General features: G+C 36.6%; 1 protein-coding gene across 2 annotated transcripts in view; it reads left to right on the forward strand.

The window, feature by feature from the left end:
- Positions 1-1,517: 1,517 nt before the first annotated feature.
- The window catches only part of LOC138811992 (synaptotagmin-1), a 199,687-nt gene continuing 184,390 nt past the window's right edge, over positions 1,518-16,814 (forward strand). For both annotated transcript variants that reach the window (XM_069999944.1, XM_069999945.1), the window contains exon 1: positions 1,518-1,697. In XM_069999944.1, coding sequence (XP_069856045.1) covers positions 1,532-1,697 — 166 coding nt within the window. In that variant the 5' untranslated portion in view covers positions 1,518-1,531. The remainder of the gene's footprint in view (positions 1,698-16,814) is intronic.

Genomic DNA, 16,814 nt, shown 5'->3' on the forward strand with positions numbered 1-16,814 from the left:
ATGCAAGGCAAGCACTCTACCACTGAGCCACCTTCCCAGCCCCAGTAATATTTTTAATGTAAGTCAACATGCTACAATTCTACTAAAATGATTATATCTATAAAATTAAGCAATCTGTTTCCTGATAGTAAAATGACAGTGTTTTTATTTACTGAGCAATAGATTCAAAGTTATAAATACTTATCTTAGTGATTTAATTGTTTAATAATATATAAATAGTATCATTCAGTTTGATTAGCAGAAAGAAACTTGGACATGGTAAATTTTATGTAAAGTTGAAGGGTTAAAAGAGGGAACTAGTTAATTATATAATCAGTTAATTTTTGTGTATGAATATTTACCTCAGCCATGATCTGCTTCCAGAAAATCCAAAAGTTTTGCTTTTAGTACCTCTTGAAAACTTAAGTCACATGGCAAAATGATAAAGTCAAAAATAATTTGAGATTGTAGATCTGAGAGTATTTCTCCTCCTCGAGAATACCTTGCTTCTATTTAGATAGCATTTCACACATGCTAGACTAAGAAAAAAGTCTAGGAAGGGAAAGGTTCTCTGTCCTTCCTGTTTCAGAAAGTGAATAATTAAAGAGGTCAAATGCCCTGTCAAAGTCCATTGATCTAGGGAAGGAGACCAGAACAAATGTCTTCTGGACTCCAGGCCAAGGTGTTTCTATTGACTACCTTAGAATTTATTTTACTTTTTCAGTTTAGAGGTAAATGCTTAAAATAATTTAATAAATTAATTTAATAAAATAATTCGATTATATTATGGGGTTAGATAAATTAAAATAATTTCATAGCCAAGATTTATTTTATCCTCAGTATCTTGATATATATAGTCAATCACATTTACAGTGACCTTAAAAGAAATCACCTGGAAAAACAAGTGAATTATTGATCAGAGTATTGTCTACAGTAAATGTCAACAAAAAAAGATAAAAGACTAGGACAAAAACATGCCATCAATAAATGAAATTCAAGGACCAGTTTGTGGATAGTGTTCATAATAGACTATCAGAGTTGTAATAATAGTATTTTAAAACATTTAAAAAGCCACAGACATTTTTAATGTATGTTATCATTTATCAACGGTTCCTATTGTAAGTACCTTCTCTGTTTATTTCCTTTTACAAAATATAAGATGTTTACATCTAGAGCATATATTTTGCCAGCAACTGTTTCCTACACATTTCAGTAAACTATGGGTTAGAAGTTAAATCTATACAGCAAAAATTGGCCTGTATAAATAACTAATAGACTTGACAGATTACATAGCATTGTTAGGAGAAAATGCTATTCAGTAACTACAGCAGGCTTTACCTTCTGGGAAAGAACTCTCCACTCACCATGGTCCATAAATATTTCATGAACCCAACATAAAGTAATATGCTAATGATCGACTATTTACCCAGCAAGCAGGTGTAACCTCTGATGCTTTCTCAGCTCCACTATAGCTTTGATATGGGGGTCAGGTGAGCCCTGTTGAATTGTTGTTCTCTGTCTCCCTCCCCTTACAGATTCACCTGAACCTAAGATGGTAAGCGAGAGTCATCATGAGGCACTGGCAGCCCCGCCAGTTACCACTGTTGCAACTGTTCTTCAGAATAATGCCACAGAGCCAGCCAGTCCTGGAGAAGGAAAAGAGGATGCTTTTTCTAAGCTGAAGGAGAAGTTTATGAATGAGTTGCATAAAATTCCACGTGAGTATCCTCTATTCTCACTTGAGTGAAAAAATACATAGTGCTGAAAATCACTTTATCCATTAAAAAAAAACAACTCTCTGACATTCTATCTTTATGATCGTATTCCAGTAGTAAAATGGAATGATCTCAGTACTAGAACAATCTTCTTTTGATTTGTTTAAATGATATTAAGTTGTACAAAGGAATTTCAATTCAACATGTCAGTTTGTGAGTACGATTCATTTTGATCAGTGTCATCCCTTGGAATAGTCTTATTACTGTCTTTAAATATGTTTTATAAATGGCAATGCAATTCATAAAATAGCTCTATTTTGTGCTTGCTATAGGTATATATTGCTTCTCTCAAGAACATTGGTGTCCATAGGTTGCATTGTGCATGATTTGGATTTATATGGATAAAACTCTTCTACTGTAAGGCTATTTCTAAACTACTGATCATGTTTGCTTTCCCATTATTGCAGGTTTCATTTTCTTTAATTTTAAAATCTTTTATTTTAAAATCTTTGGCCCAACTTCTAATTTTTTAAATACATTTTTAGCAAAAATACTGTACAGAGGGGTTACAGTTGCATGAGCAAGGTAATGAGTACCTTTCCTATCAAGCATTGTTGCCTCCTCCTTTGTTTTTCCCCTACCATCTCTTCCTTCCCACCTCTCAACTACACTCCCCCCTCACCCCTTTCCCCTCCTCCCCTGTCGAAATTGTAAAGTTTGTTTTTCAACATAGTGTCTTGTACATCTCATTGTCACAATGGGTCAACCTGTATCCCTATTTAAGCATTTTGTTTTTTCCTTTCCCCTCTCCAAGTTAGAGAAGTGTATATACAAGATGCAGGGCACCAACATCAAATACAGTGAAAACAGGGGTTATACCATGGGGGAGGAACATACAAAGAAACAAAAACTCACGTGGTACATTATAAATACATTAAGAACAATAGCAAGAAAGAAAAAAAAACACTATGTTCCTATCTTGGGGTTCATTTCTCTTAACATCATCTTATCGGGTCATATGTACATAGCTTTTGACTTTTTCTGCTTGGCCCAGAAATATACTAGTTATTGCAAATAAGGGAAACCATAGGACCTATGTTTCTTTGGACCTGGCTTACTTCACTTAATATGATTTTTTCCAAGTCTTTCCATTTCTTAACAAATGGGGCAATGAAATTTTTTGTCATCAAGAAATGCAAAAAAAACCCTATGTTTATTTGTGAATTGAGTCTAATCAGTGGCTCTTAATTTTCTTCGTTTTTATTTTTCACATCAACAAATAAAATTTTCTTAAGTTTACAACATTGCATTTTTAAATATGTGTGTATATATATATACACACACACTTATGTGTGTGTGTGTGTGTGTGTGTGTGTGTGTGTGGACTATAATGACAAATTTAACCAAATAACATAAACCACCTTACACAGTTATGGTTGTGCTGAAAAGATCTATCATTCACTCCTTAGAATTTCTCAAGATTACAATACACTACTATCAAAGGAATCACTATAATACTATAGTAACTGATACCTATAGTCACTAATACATTATTAACTATAGTCACCGTGTTGTACAATAGATCTCTTGAGATTCCTCTTCCTAACTGAAATTTTATATCCTGTGAACATTACCTCAACCTCCCCCTCCACTTCCTAGCTGCAAGTAACCACTAATTTACATCCTTTTTTATGAGATCATCTTCATTTTCTTATTAAATCAAGTTTATATTTTCACCATCATCTAACAATAAAAACTATGCATATGAATGGAGTACCAGGTAATATGTTGGCATATGTATCTATTGAGTGATATTTAACTCCATGTTGAACATATCTAGCTCCTAAAGCATTTGTCATTTATTCCTGGTAAACATGTTTAAAATTCTTCCTTCTAGTTTTCTAAAGCATAAAACAATTACTCTCATCTATCAACACCTTCTTGTGCAACATTGAGCAGAACTTACTTTTGTCTAACTGTAACTCAATACTACTAATCAATATTTCCTCAGACCTGTACAGGTAAATTACACCATTCCACTCTTTGTGTTTAAGAGATTAACAATTTTGGATTTCACATGCAAATGAGATTATGCAGGGTTTTTCTTTCTGTGCATGATTTATTTGCTTAACATAATGTCCTGTAAGTTTTTCCATGTTGTAGAAAATCACAGGATCTTTTCTATGGCCTAATATTATTTCATTGGTTTGATTGGTAATACCAAAAGTTTTACTCGTGGAGTCTTTAGGACTATGTATGTGATCATATAATATCTAAACAAAGAACAGTTTAATATTTTCTGGATGCCTTTTATTTCTCTTACCTGCCAAATTACTCTAGCTTGAACCCCCAGTACTATATTGAATAAAATTGACACAGAATGAGCATCCTTGCCTTCTGGTCATAGAAGAAATATTCTTAAATCTTCCTTGTTGGATAGAATATTAGTTTTGGGTTTGTCACAAGTATGAATTTTGCTGTTGATAGATATTTTTAATAATTCAGTAATGCTCTGTTTTGCCAAATGCCTTTTCTCCATCTGTTGAAACCATCTTATTTTTTGTTCTTCTTTTTGTTACCATATCACATTTATTAGTTTACGTAAGTGAGACTATTGTTACCTCACTGGGCTTAATACCAAGTTATCACTGTGAATGGTCTTTATATGCACTGCTAAATTCAGTTTGTTGGTGTTGTGTTAAGCATTTGCACATCTTTGTTGGTCAGGGATATTGGTCGTTCTTGATAGCATCTTTGTTTGCTTTTGTTACCAAGATGATGAGTCCAGAAGAATTCTGACCTCTGATTTTTTGAAGACTTTGGAGAGAAATTGATAATGCTTTTTTTCAAGTTGTGTGATAGAATGTAGCTGTGACGATGCGGTTTCACGGGTTGTTCTCAATCCTTGTGGTAGTGCATCTGTCACTGTATGTTTGAGGTGAATGGTGCCTTATCTCCATCCTTACAGGCTGGTTTTCTGGCAAAGGTCTTTGTCACAGATGCAGTGCTGGTGTGTAACAGAATTCCAGAATTCCTGTGGTTGGCAGAGAACATTCAGAAACTTGGGGCTGATGGTAACACATGTGGTTTACAAATGCATGGTAGATGTAGCCACCAAGGCACTGGGGTCCTGTGGCTTGTATTACATCACCAGAAGCCCCTAGAAATGGTGGCAAAGGTAATACTCTCAGAAGCCTGGGACCTACCACATCTGGTGTGGCTCTGGGGTATCTGAAGACAGTGGCTGGTACATGGGCCAGGGAAAGGGGCAAAAGGTGAAGAATTGTTATGTATTGGATTTTCAGGACTGGTTTCCTTCCTTCACTAAAAAACTTGAGAATGAGAATGAGGAAGATATGACGAAGTCTGACAAAGAGGATAAAGGTCCTAAGACAAATATATATCTGTAATATCTATATACAGAGAGAGAGAGAGAGAGAGAGAGAGAGAGAGAGAGAGAGAGAGAGAGAGAGAGAGAGGTGTGACGTGAACACAATGAAAGGATGGATCATGATAGAGGATGAATTTGTATGTAGCAGAAGCCATGTCATATGGGGTTTAATAAGCTGTTCAGAAGAACATGGACTTTTACCCAGTGAAATAAAATGCCAATGGGAGTATTTTTGTAGATGTGTTCCCTTATCTACTTGAATGTTTTAAAGATCATCCTTACAACCAAATTAAGTGGTGTTTAGTGGGAGAAAAGGCAAAAGATAAAGCAAGATTTTTTAGCAATCCAGATGATAGATTGATAAAATTTACAAGAAAATAATTCTATAAGGACACTGGGAATCTAAATGAAAAGCATGAGGCATCAGCTTCATAGGCCTATGTGGTTAGAAATTTTTTCATTTGTCCATCCACCATTATCAAATTTATCTGAGATGTCCTTGTAGCACAGTTGTCAGTAATTTCCATTCTCATAAAAGAGAAGAAATGGAGATGGTACAATATATCAAGCCTTAGGCTAAGAAACATAAGATCTCAGTCAGCTTCTTCATTCTATTGCTAATCTAATAGATTAATAATGAGTCCTAAGATTTTTAATACAGTTTTGTAGTTATAGCAACCAAGGAGATACCAGATGTCTACATTGTGAGTATACACTCTGAATTTAAACTATTGTATCAAAATGTTTTTGTAAGAGAAGTATGAAATGAAAAGCAATGAATAACACCAAATCCAATGCACATCCTGCCTTGTCTTTAATGCCATCTCCTTCTCTGGGATGTCCAACAGTGCAGGACTTATGACAAGGACTGAAATATTCACAACTATGAGACTAACTCATCAATTGTCTCCTTTAGGTCTTTGTCAATGACAACCATACTATTTAAAATCCCACTCCTTTATCTTGGCCTATCTTTACCAGCATTTTATGTGCCCAACCCTTACTTTTATTTCTCATTATATTACAGAGCACCACCATATATGTGATTCTTTGACTTTAAATTGCTTTATTTTCCGCCAGATAATATGGGTTCTATTAGTCAATAGTTTAGATATGTTTTATGCCAGTTCCATCCTTAATGGAACCTGCCTGGTACATAGAAGGCTTTCAATATGTATTTGAGGAGTAGATGATTTATGAAAGTCAATTTAATGTGCATTGTAAAGTACTCCTCTTAAACTTTGAAACCTAGCTTGGTGCTGGTGGCTCATGCCTGTAATCCTAGCTACTCAAGAGGCTGAGATCTAAGGATCATGGTTCAAAGCTAGCCCAAGCAGGAAAGCCTGAGACCTTTATCTCCAATAAACTACTTAGAAAAAGCTGAAGTGGCACTGTGGCTCAAGTGATAGAGCACTAGCCTTGAACACAGAAAGGCTCAAGGACAGTGCCCAGGCCCTAAGTTCAAGCCCCAGGACCAGAAAAAAAAACTTAAAGCCTTAAATTGTTGACAAATTATACTATTACAGCATAAATTTCAAATTTCACACACTAAAGGAAGGCATCATTCACTGTGTGATTCCCATTTCAGAAAGCGAAATGTTTCTGTCTTTACCACTCCTGTCTCTTTTAGTCTTTTTCTCTAACAGTCGGTCATTGCTTTATTTCCTTTCTGTTCATCAGTAGGAAAAAACACAGCTAGGAAAATTGCATGTGAAACTTTCTCTTGTTTACTGTGGCCAATCCATTGCTCCATTCCTACAACACTTTATTGGGTCCTGAAAATCAGACCAGATAATCAGTAAGTTTGCTTTTCTCCAAAAACCTAAAATAAGAGTCCTAGAGGACCTGGTAGTCCTCACCTTGACAGAAACAAGTAAAATATCTAAAGTCATAAAAATTGTATAATAAATAAGCGCAGGAACAAATTGTATCATAAAGATAGCCATGCAGTTTTATTAAAATAGGTAACAGTACATATTTTATACTTTTGTTTTAATCTATCATGGTGTTTACTGCCTGTGTAATTGAAATTTCTATTGGGATTTGTTTTCCCCATGGGAAGCAACACTCAGAAAAAATAAAAGATACCAGTAAAACCAAATTATTTTAGGAGCACATGTTATGGAAAGTTTATCACTTTTGACTTGGCATAATACAGTGTGACGCTAATGACAGGTAACAAATTAGAATATTAATCGATTTCAGTCTCTGAACTAAATCTTGGCTATCTAGCAGATGTGTATTTTTGCAAAATTGATAGCAAACAGCTTTAGTCTGTCACTTGAAATTCCCACTTGTAAGAAGAGAGGTGTCACAATGGCAAAGAATGTGCATGTCATTAGTGAGGTAATCTGCACAGTCCAGCCTGGAACATATTCAAACCAAATTGCCTGATGATATCATCCAGAACACCACAGGGCTTAACATTTTAAAGAAAGGAAAAGGAAATGGTAGCGACTGAGCATTTTTATCTTTCAATTCAAGCAGCACACTGTTATCTAAATGAAGCAGACAAGGTTTCTCAGAATGTTTCTTTATTTTGCAACTTTGATTTTAATAAGACTAGAGCTATGGTTGGTTTGTAAAGCATGAACTCGTGTCATCCAAATAGCTATGATTAAGGTTTTGATATTCATGAGCTTCTTGAAGTAGAGTGTACCTTTCCTTAAGCACAGCAGAAAGCCAAATAACCTAACCCTGACTCTCAGTCCACAGGAAGAGCAGTTGGATAATTCATACAGAAATGTTTTCAGGTAAAAAGTTTCATAAGGAATTAAAAACATAAGCTCTAAAGGCAAACTGAATGAACTCAAATTCTACCACTATTTCATAGTAGCTATGTTACTTGGGGCACATTAATTAAATCCTTTCCTATATCAATTCCTTTCTCTCTAAAATTAATGATTAAATAATTCTCTCATGATAGGATTGTTAAATCAAAGCACCAATGATATAAAATGCTTACCACCTGTCTGACAGAGGAAGCATTTTTTAAACAGTAGCTGTTGTTAAACTCAAGCTGCCATATTATCAGGATTCTATGCCTATTAAAGAAAACCCTGCTTGAGTCAGTCACTCAAATTGAGAAGATTCCAGAAACTTTGCAGCCAAATACATATACATTGCATTCTTTAAACCCATTCCTGTGATATCTTCTTGTGGGGAAGATGAATTCTCTTAATCCCTTCCTTATCCCTTCCTTCCCTCCTTTCCCATAGCAGACAGATGTGCTCATAGTCCATGTATCAGAAAGTATTCAACAAAATCAAGCCCATAATAAGTGCTTAATGAAATACAAGTTTTCTTCCTTCATGCAGTAAAGCTTTCTTCCCTTGACCTTACCTCAGCTCTCAAGTTGACATTGTATATCTGTCATTTTTCACTGGTTAATTTTAAATCAAACAAACAAAATATCAGTAGGTACATCAGTGTTTGCCCTCACCCCCAACAGCTATTGAAACTAAATAACTAGCAGTTATATGGTTGCTCAGATATAAAACAAGCAAATACTTATCAATAAGGTATATACAGTCAAGTAATATCCCTTATTTGGTTGCAGAAGGAAGATGGGGTTATGACATGTCAATGTCCTGAAGATAACATTAAAATCAAGAAATTAATCATAGCATGTGAAAAAATACATTGTTTATTGAGCACTTATCATGACTGATAAATGACATGTGATACAGATTGTAGGTGCAAAGTGTGGTCAGGAAACATGACCTGTGTTATAATTAAATCTTAAAGGAATGTCACAGAGGCTACAAATCACCAGCTCTCCTCGATCAATACTGGAAACTATCAGTATTCTGTGTGTCTCTCCAGAGACCTTGCTCACTAGCATTCATCTTCTAATCTCTGTTTTAAATGGTTGAATACCTAAAACACACCACCCGCAACAATTCAACTTCTCATTGCATTAGCTAATTTGAAAAGTCAGTGGTTATTCATTTTGTTTCTGCATTTCTTCTATTGCCCTCCCTTACTAAGATAGATTTCATGTTTATAACTATTATGACCTATGTATCAGTGGTTAGATTTTTATGGCATTGTATAAGTGAACCGCTTCATTAGGAGTCCACCTCAGCTACCATCTGCTGACTCCATTTTTATACTTTAGAAAACTGGCTAATATAGTAAATTAAATTAATCACTGTTAATCTCTACTAAGCAGAATTATCTGAAAAAAAACCTGTAATTCTGATGTGTTATTCTCAAGCAAGTATTTGCAGTATTGAGTGATTCCATCAGTACAATGCTGAGGAAACTATTTGGGGCAGATACTGAGAGGTGAGGAATGTAATTTATTCTTCCACTCAACACACATATTTCATTTGTTTATTTTATCATATGCATTTTTTCATTTTCATATAATCTCTATTCAAAATATAGAAGAAAATACATGTGCACATGTAAGTATTGTGTGTGTTTTAATAGTACATTTTTTAACGTCTATGGCAGGATGTCAATTTTTTTTTTGTTTTTTTGTTTTTGGTTTTTGTTGGTCATGGGGCTTGAACTCTAGGCCTGGACACTGCCCCTCAGCTCTTCAGCTCAAGGCTACTGCTCTACCACTTGAGCCACAGCGCCACTTCCTATTTTCTGGTGTTTTATTAGAGATAAGAGTCTCATGGACTTTCCTGCCCAGGCTGGCTTTGAACCAGGATCCTCAGATCTCAGCCTCCTGAGTGGCATAAGCCACTGCCTTCCAGCTACATCTTTGATTTTTTTTGTTTAAAAAAAGTCTTATGATTGACCTCTAAATGCAAACATCTTTTTTAGAAGTTATATTTGATTCTTTTATATACTTTCCAGAACCGTTGTTCTTAAGCACTTGTGTGCTAAAACACAAATTATTTTATTATACATTAGCCCTCTTATCTCTCTTTTATATAGTTAGCACACATTATTACCCTTTAAAAATAATATAACTAGGTTTTTTGTTGTTTACATCCTAGGAAAGAAATGAGAATATAAAATATTTGCTATAAAATGGAGCAATGTACACGAGTGTGCAATATAATTCTATCAACATCCTGGGATTGAGGTAGAAACTTAACAAAACTATTTGCTACTCATGTTGCATTTCAAGAAAGTTGTTCATAAATGTCCTTTGCAGTTTCCCTCTAGGAATCTCATTAGGCAGAAAAGCCCCCCAAAAAATTCAGTCCTTCAAAATGAACTAGTGGTGGGGGACATCATAAAGCTCCAAAGCATGGATATTAGGGAGAAACAGTAAGCACGTAAAGCTACCAAGTAAATTAATATTGCAGCTAAATTTCTAAACCTTATTTAGCAACCTTCTATTAGCATCTCAAAGTTATTAAGTAGGCACATCTGAGGAAAATAAGAGACATGAATAAATACCTTAGGCCTATATTCAAAACACTTCAAGGATTACTTTGCTGAAATATTTTACAAATACACAGATAGCCTTTCAAATTGCTCTGTGCAGCAGTTACATTGCAAAGCCACAGGCTACATTGTCTCTAAGCAAAGCTTGATTACCAGGGCAAATCTAGAAAGAAAACCATGCAATGAAACACCAAGAGACTGGTATTTTCTCTTCATTCTAAGGATCATGTGAATTTTTATTGCTGACCTGTCAGTTTGGCACCTGCTCCTATTAAACTGGATAAGGAATTTAGGATCAGTCACTAGAGGGAAATCATGTCATTTCCCATTATATTTTGATCACTTGGATTTGTTTTTCTTTGATTTCTGTGTGGTAGAATGGAATAAAGGGCTGTGTTACAGGGATTTAAACTCTGTATCTTCTGTGTCCACATGCCTCCTCCATCTGTCTTTTCAGTAAACTTAGATGACTTTGAAGTCACTATTAAGACAGCATGGTTCCCGTTAAAAATTTCCTCACCAAACAACATTTCATTGAAACTCCTGCCCTAAAAACTTTTGATGCCATTTGAATTCTTTGTTTTCACATTTACAAAAGTTTAAATAACAAAGAATAGAAGAAAGAACATAGAAAGAAAGGAAGGAAGGGAGGGTGGAAGGGAAGGAGGGAGGGAAGGTGAGGGAGGAAAGCAAGCAAGGAAGGAGGGAAGGAAGGAAGGAAGGAGAGAGAAAGAGAAAGAAAGAAAGAAAGAAAGAAAGAAAGAAAGAAAGAAAGAAAGAAAGAAAGAGAGAGAGAGAGAGAGAAAGAAAGAAAGAAAGAAAGAAAGAAAGAAAGAAAGAAAGAAAGAAAGAAAGAAGGAAGGAAGGAAGGAAGGAAGGAAGGAAGGAAGGAAGGAAGGAAGGAAGAAAGAAAGAAAGAAAGAAAGAAAGAAAGAAAGAAAGAAAGAAAGAAAGAAAGAAGGGAGGGAGGGAGGGAGGGAGGGAGGGAGGGAGGGAGGAAGGAAGGGAGGGAGGGAGGGAGGGAGGAAGGAAGGAAGAAAGAAAGAAAGAAAGGGAGAGAGAGAGAAACAGAGGAGAAAGAAGGGAAGGAAGGAGGGAAGGAAGGAGGGAGGGAGAGAGGGTGGAAAGGAGGAGACACAATTATAGATTACAAAAGACAAAAAATATATTTGGTTGATAAGTATGACTAATATATGTGGCTGATGCCATTTTCTAAAAGTAGTATATACCTGTCCAGAAACTAAAGAGCCCAGATCTCAATTAGTCATATTATTTAATATCTTGAAAGTAAAATTCCATTAATGTAACTTATTCATAATGACTTAGACCAGTTCTTTAAAACGCATGAACTATCACAGTGGATTAAAACATTTGTCATAATCATTACTCTCTATAAACTGGTATATTTTGGGAACTGAAAATTCAGTGGCCCTTGGTCTAGAATCCTATGCTAATCACTCAGAGACTATCTGCCCCAATAAACTAATCTAGGTCAGGGGAAGATGGTTTGCTCAGGTGAGAGTATGTGAAGTGAGGTGGTTTATAGTGAGAGTGATGGAGTTGGCTTGCTGGGTTCAGAATCCAGACTCTACCAATATTAATTTGTGGCCTTGAGCAAATCATTCAATCTCCATGTAAAATAATAATTTTGGAATATAATAGTCGCTATATTCAAAATGCTTAAGTTTCCACTGCCCACTTACATAGCATGTTTATATGTAACAGACTGTATATGCTAGGCTAAGGGATTAAGCCAGAGCACCGTCTTAATGGGATCTGAGCCCCAATAGCATTAAACACTCAAAACTTCTCAGCCAGAAGGACTTCTAAATTAAACCATCTTGCAACAGATTTTTTATGTGATGATTCAATGTAGCATTTGCATATTCTCCAACCTTGTCTCTGGCTGCCCCATCACCACCACCACATACACAGGCTTACAGCCTGCTCCAGCAGGACAGGTCTGAGAGTTAAAGACTTTGTTACCCATGCTGTTTCATGCTTCCAGATCTTCCTGCGGTCTTCTCTGCCTCCGATTCCTAGTTTGCCACAGCTTGTCTTTCTGAATTAGTTCTCCTTACCCTCTGAAGTCCACTCCTTTTCCCAGTCCCTGGCTACCAACCCCTAATCTATTATTAATCAGCAATTCTTCCTCAGGAACATATATGCACATGCTGCTAATTTTCACTTTGTGCTTTTTTATTGTAAAGATACTGTAGAGGGGTTACAGTTACATGAGTAAGGCAATGAGTACATTATTTGTCTCAATAATTGTCCCCTTCCCTTCCTGATGTTCCTTCCGCTATCCCTTCCCTCCCCCACCTTTCAGACTCCTCCCCCTCCTCCCCTCATTTCCAATATACTGTCCTGATACTGTCCTGTGTGTACCTTTGTTGCAATGGGTCATCCTGTGTCCTTGTTTCAGCGTTTTGTTATTCTCCTTCCCCTCCCCAGATTAGACATATGTATATACAAGATGCAGGGTACCAAAATCAAGTACAGTGACAACAGAGGATATTCCATAGGGGAAATAACACACAAAGGAAACAACAACAACAAATAAAAGCACAATAACAATGAAGACAGACCTCTTGTGTGCACATCTTGGGGTTCATTTCACTTAGCATCATCTTATATGGCCATATGTACATGGCTTTGTGCTTTTTGATCCTTTGTTTTTTGGCTTCTTTGTGTTAGACAATGTACTTGAATCCAGAAATTGCTTTTCTCCATCTCTGTATCTCCAGTTCCAGCACAAATCTGGCTCACCGTAGACAGAATTATGATTCTCCTTTAGCTCAAAAGTGCCTAATGATTATATTGAGTTATCAAGAAGAATAATTCTAAAGAAGCTTACTGGAACAGGCTGAGAGGCATAGTAATCAAGATGACAATTGATCTTAAGCTGGAGCAAAGGCAGACTACTACTGCCCAGAAGCATTTTGCTTTGCCCTTGACCACTTGAACCTTTATAGCCCATCTTTTCCTTTGCTCCTCCTTTCCTTTTATTTTCCCTTTTTCTCAGCCTTCGGTGATGTTACCTTCAATTCTGTTTTCTTTCTTCTTTTGTCTGTGCTGCCTCAACATGTACTTTGGTTGCTTTAGTCTCTTGAGGCTGGTGGCAGCCCCATCCCATTCCAAGTCTAGATGTGCGTGGCCACCAAACTAGCCTTCTGAGTAAAGACTTCTCCCCACAAGCATTTTTATTCAAGTGGAGATTTGAGATGCACTACTAGTTTTATTCTTTATTTTAAATAATAATAATAATATATTGTGTTGGCATACCCAGGAAACACGATAAGCTCATTTTCTACAACTGCTTTATAATACAGCTTGGATACCTGTAATTCCAATGAGAAATTCAAGACATAGCTGGGAATGCTGTTTACCATGGCTTTTCCTGTAATGGATGCTTGTGTTGTTTTGCTTTTGTGAATAGCTATGTGCAGAGACCCAGCGTGGGTTTCTCTGTCTCACCCTATCAGGCACACAAAGCACAGCATTTGAGTCTTTCAGCTACTGCTGCTGCAGATAGCACCACAAGAACAGATGTCATTTGAAGTGGCGCTTTCACAGGGCCTTGCCTGCCATCTCCTGCCCACGCTGATTGGAACTGCTCCCTGCCACCTCACCTTTCCAGGGTGGCTGTCATCCATCCACCTTTCTTTTCCAGATCTGCTAATGTGGCTCTAATGTGATTTAACTGGCTGTCTTCCAAGTCCTCATCAGTGGTGAATCTGTGTTGCTATTTTGCATTAAGTAGTCTTAAGCTATAACACCACTGCTGCTGATTGAAAGCCAGGTACTTCCACAAGGGTTTGAGTTTAATAACCTTTCTAAAAGTTGAACACTGCATGATGATTTCACCAGTGCTTCAATTATAGGAAATCATATAAGCAGCTTCCTGGTCCATTCCACAGGAGAGACTGAGGCACTTTGCCTCTATGTGGATTACTTGACTTGGCCATTTGGATAGACTGAATCTATAGGTACAGGCAGCCTGTGCCATCTACCCTTAGTAAAACTCTCCTCCTTGGCTGCCATCCTTTCCTTCCTTCCTTTATTCCTTCCTTCCCGCTGTCATTCCTCCCTCCCTCCCTCCTTCCCTTCCTTCCTTCCTTCCTTCCTTCCTTTCATTGTTCCTTCTTATTCCCTTTCTTTTTATTCTTTTTAGTTTTTTTGAGACAGAAGTTTAGTCTTTTTTACATTAATTTTAATAAGTTTTTATTGTAAAAATACTGTGGAGAGGGGTTACAGTTACATGAGCAAGGTAATGAGTACATTTCCTATCAAACATTGTTGCCTCCTCCTATGTTTTTCCCCTGCCATCCCTTCCCTCCGACCTCCACAGCTACAGCCCCCCAAATTGTAAATTTCATTTTTCAGCATAGTGTCTTGTCCATTTCATTGTTACAATGTATCCCTATTTAAACGTTTTGTTTTTTTCCTTCCCCTACCAAAATTAGACCAACATCAAATACAGTGACAACAGAGGTTATACCATGGGGGAGGAACATACAAAGCAACAAAAAATCACATGGCACATTATAAATATGTTAGAAACAATAGCAAGAAAGATAAAACCACTTGTGTCCCTATCTTGGGGTTCTTTTCCCTTAACATCATTTTATATGGTCATATGTACATAGCTTTTGACCTTTTCTGCTTGTCTCAGACATATACTAGTTATTGCAAATAAGGGAAAGCATGAGGCCTATATTTCCTTGGGCCTGGCTTACTTCACTTAATTACTCAAGGTGATTCGAAACTTTGGCAAGGTAGCAGGATATAAAATTAACCCTCAAAAATCAATGGCTTTTCTGTATGCCAACAATGAGAAGAGTGCAACTGAAATCAAGAAAGCAACTCCTTGTGTAATAACCACACAAAAAATAAAATACCTAGGAATTAACTAAAGAAGTGAAAGACCACTATAATGAAAACATTAAAAAGCTGAAAAAGGAAATCAAAGCAGAATTTAGGAAGTGGAAAAACCTCTCATGATCCTGGATTAGAAGGATCAACATCATAAAAAATGGCAATACTTCCCAAAGCTATCTACAAACTTAATGTGATACCTATCAATATTCCAACCTCATTCTTAATGAAATAGAAGAAGCAATCCAAAAATTCATATGGAACAATAAAAGACCCCAAATAGCAAAAATGATCCTTAACAGGAAGAACAGTGTTAGAGGAATATCAATACCAAATTTCAAACTCTACTACAAAGCCATAGTAATCAAAACAGCTTGGTACTGGCACAAGATGAGACCTCAGGACCAATGAAATAGAACTGAAGACCCGGAAATGAACCCACAGAACTGTAACCACCTAAACTTCAATAAGGAGCTTAAAAAATAGAATGGAAGAAAGCCTCTTCAGTAAATGGTGCTGGCAAAATTGGTTAATCACCTGTAGAAAACTAAAGCTAGATCCTCATATATCACCCTGCAACAGAGCCAACTCCAAATGGATCAAAGACCTCGGAGTCAAAGCAGACACCCTGAAAATATTACAAGACAGAATAGGTCTCCTTGGCACAGGCTGAAATTTTCTTAATAAAGACCCAGAAACACAATAAATCAAAGAAAGGTTGGACAAATGGGACTGCATGAAGCTGCAGCGCGTTTGCATGGCAAAAGACATAGCTAGCAAGATCAATAGAAAGCCCACGGTTTGGGAGATCTTCACTAGCCATACAATAGAAAAGGGGCTCATATCTAAAATATTTTTGGAACTCAAAAAATTAAATCCTCCAACAACAAATCCTCAAAGAAACAACTGCCTGATAAATAAGTGGGCTAAGGATTTAAAGAGAAACTTCTCTAGTCATAAAAGAAATGCAAATCAAAACAACATTGAGATTCCACCTCACCCCAGTTAGAATGGCTATAATCAAGAACGCTAATAACAACGGATGCTGGAGGGGATGTGGACAGAAGGGAACCTTACTGCACAGTTGGTGGGAGTGTAAACTTGTTCAACCGCTTTGGAAAGCAGTGTTGAGGTTCCTCAAAAGACTCCACAAAGAGCTCCCCTATGACCCAGCAATCCCACTTTTAGGCATTTGACCAAATGATCACAAACAAGACCATACTAAAGCTACCAACACAACTATGTTTATTGCAGCATTACTTACCATAGCTAAGACATGGAACCAACCCAGATGCTCCTCATTAGATGAATGGATCAAGAATATGTGGAATATACATACATATTGGAATTCTATGCCTCCATCAGAAAGAATGACATTGCCCCATTTGTTAGGAAATGGAAAGACTTAGAAGTTTAGTCTTGACAGAAGACAGAACGTATTGTCTTGCCAACTAGTTAACAACTCCTAGTACACCATTCTCTGTTCTCTCTCCATT

The sequence above is a fragment of the Dipodomys merriami genome, unplaced genomic scaffold (genome assembly GCF_024711535.1).
Source record: "Dipodomys merriami isolate MVZ:Mamm:240054 unplaced genomic scaffold, mDipMer1.0.p SCAF_555, whole genome shotgun sequence".
In the NCBI taxonomy this organism is placed as follows: Eukaryota; Metazoa; Chordata; class Mammalia; order Rodentia; family Heteromyidae; genus Dipodomys; species Dipodomys merriami.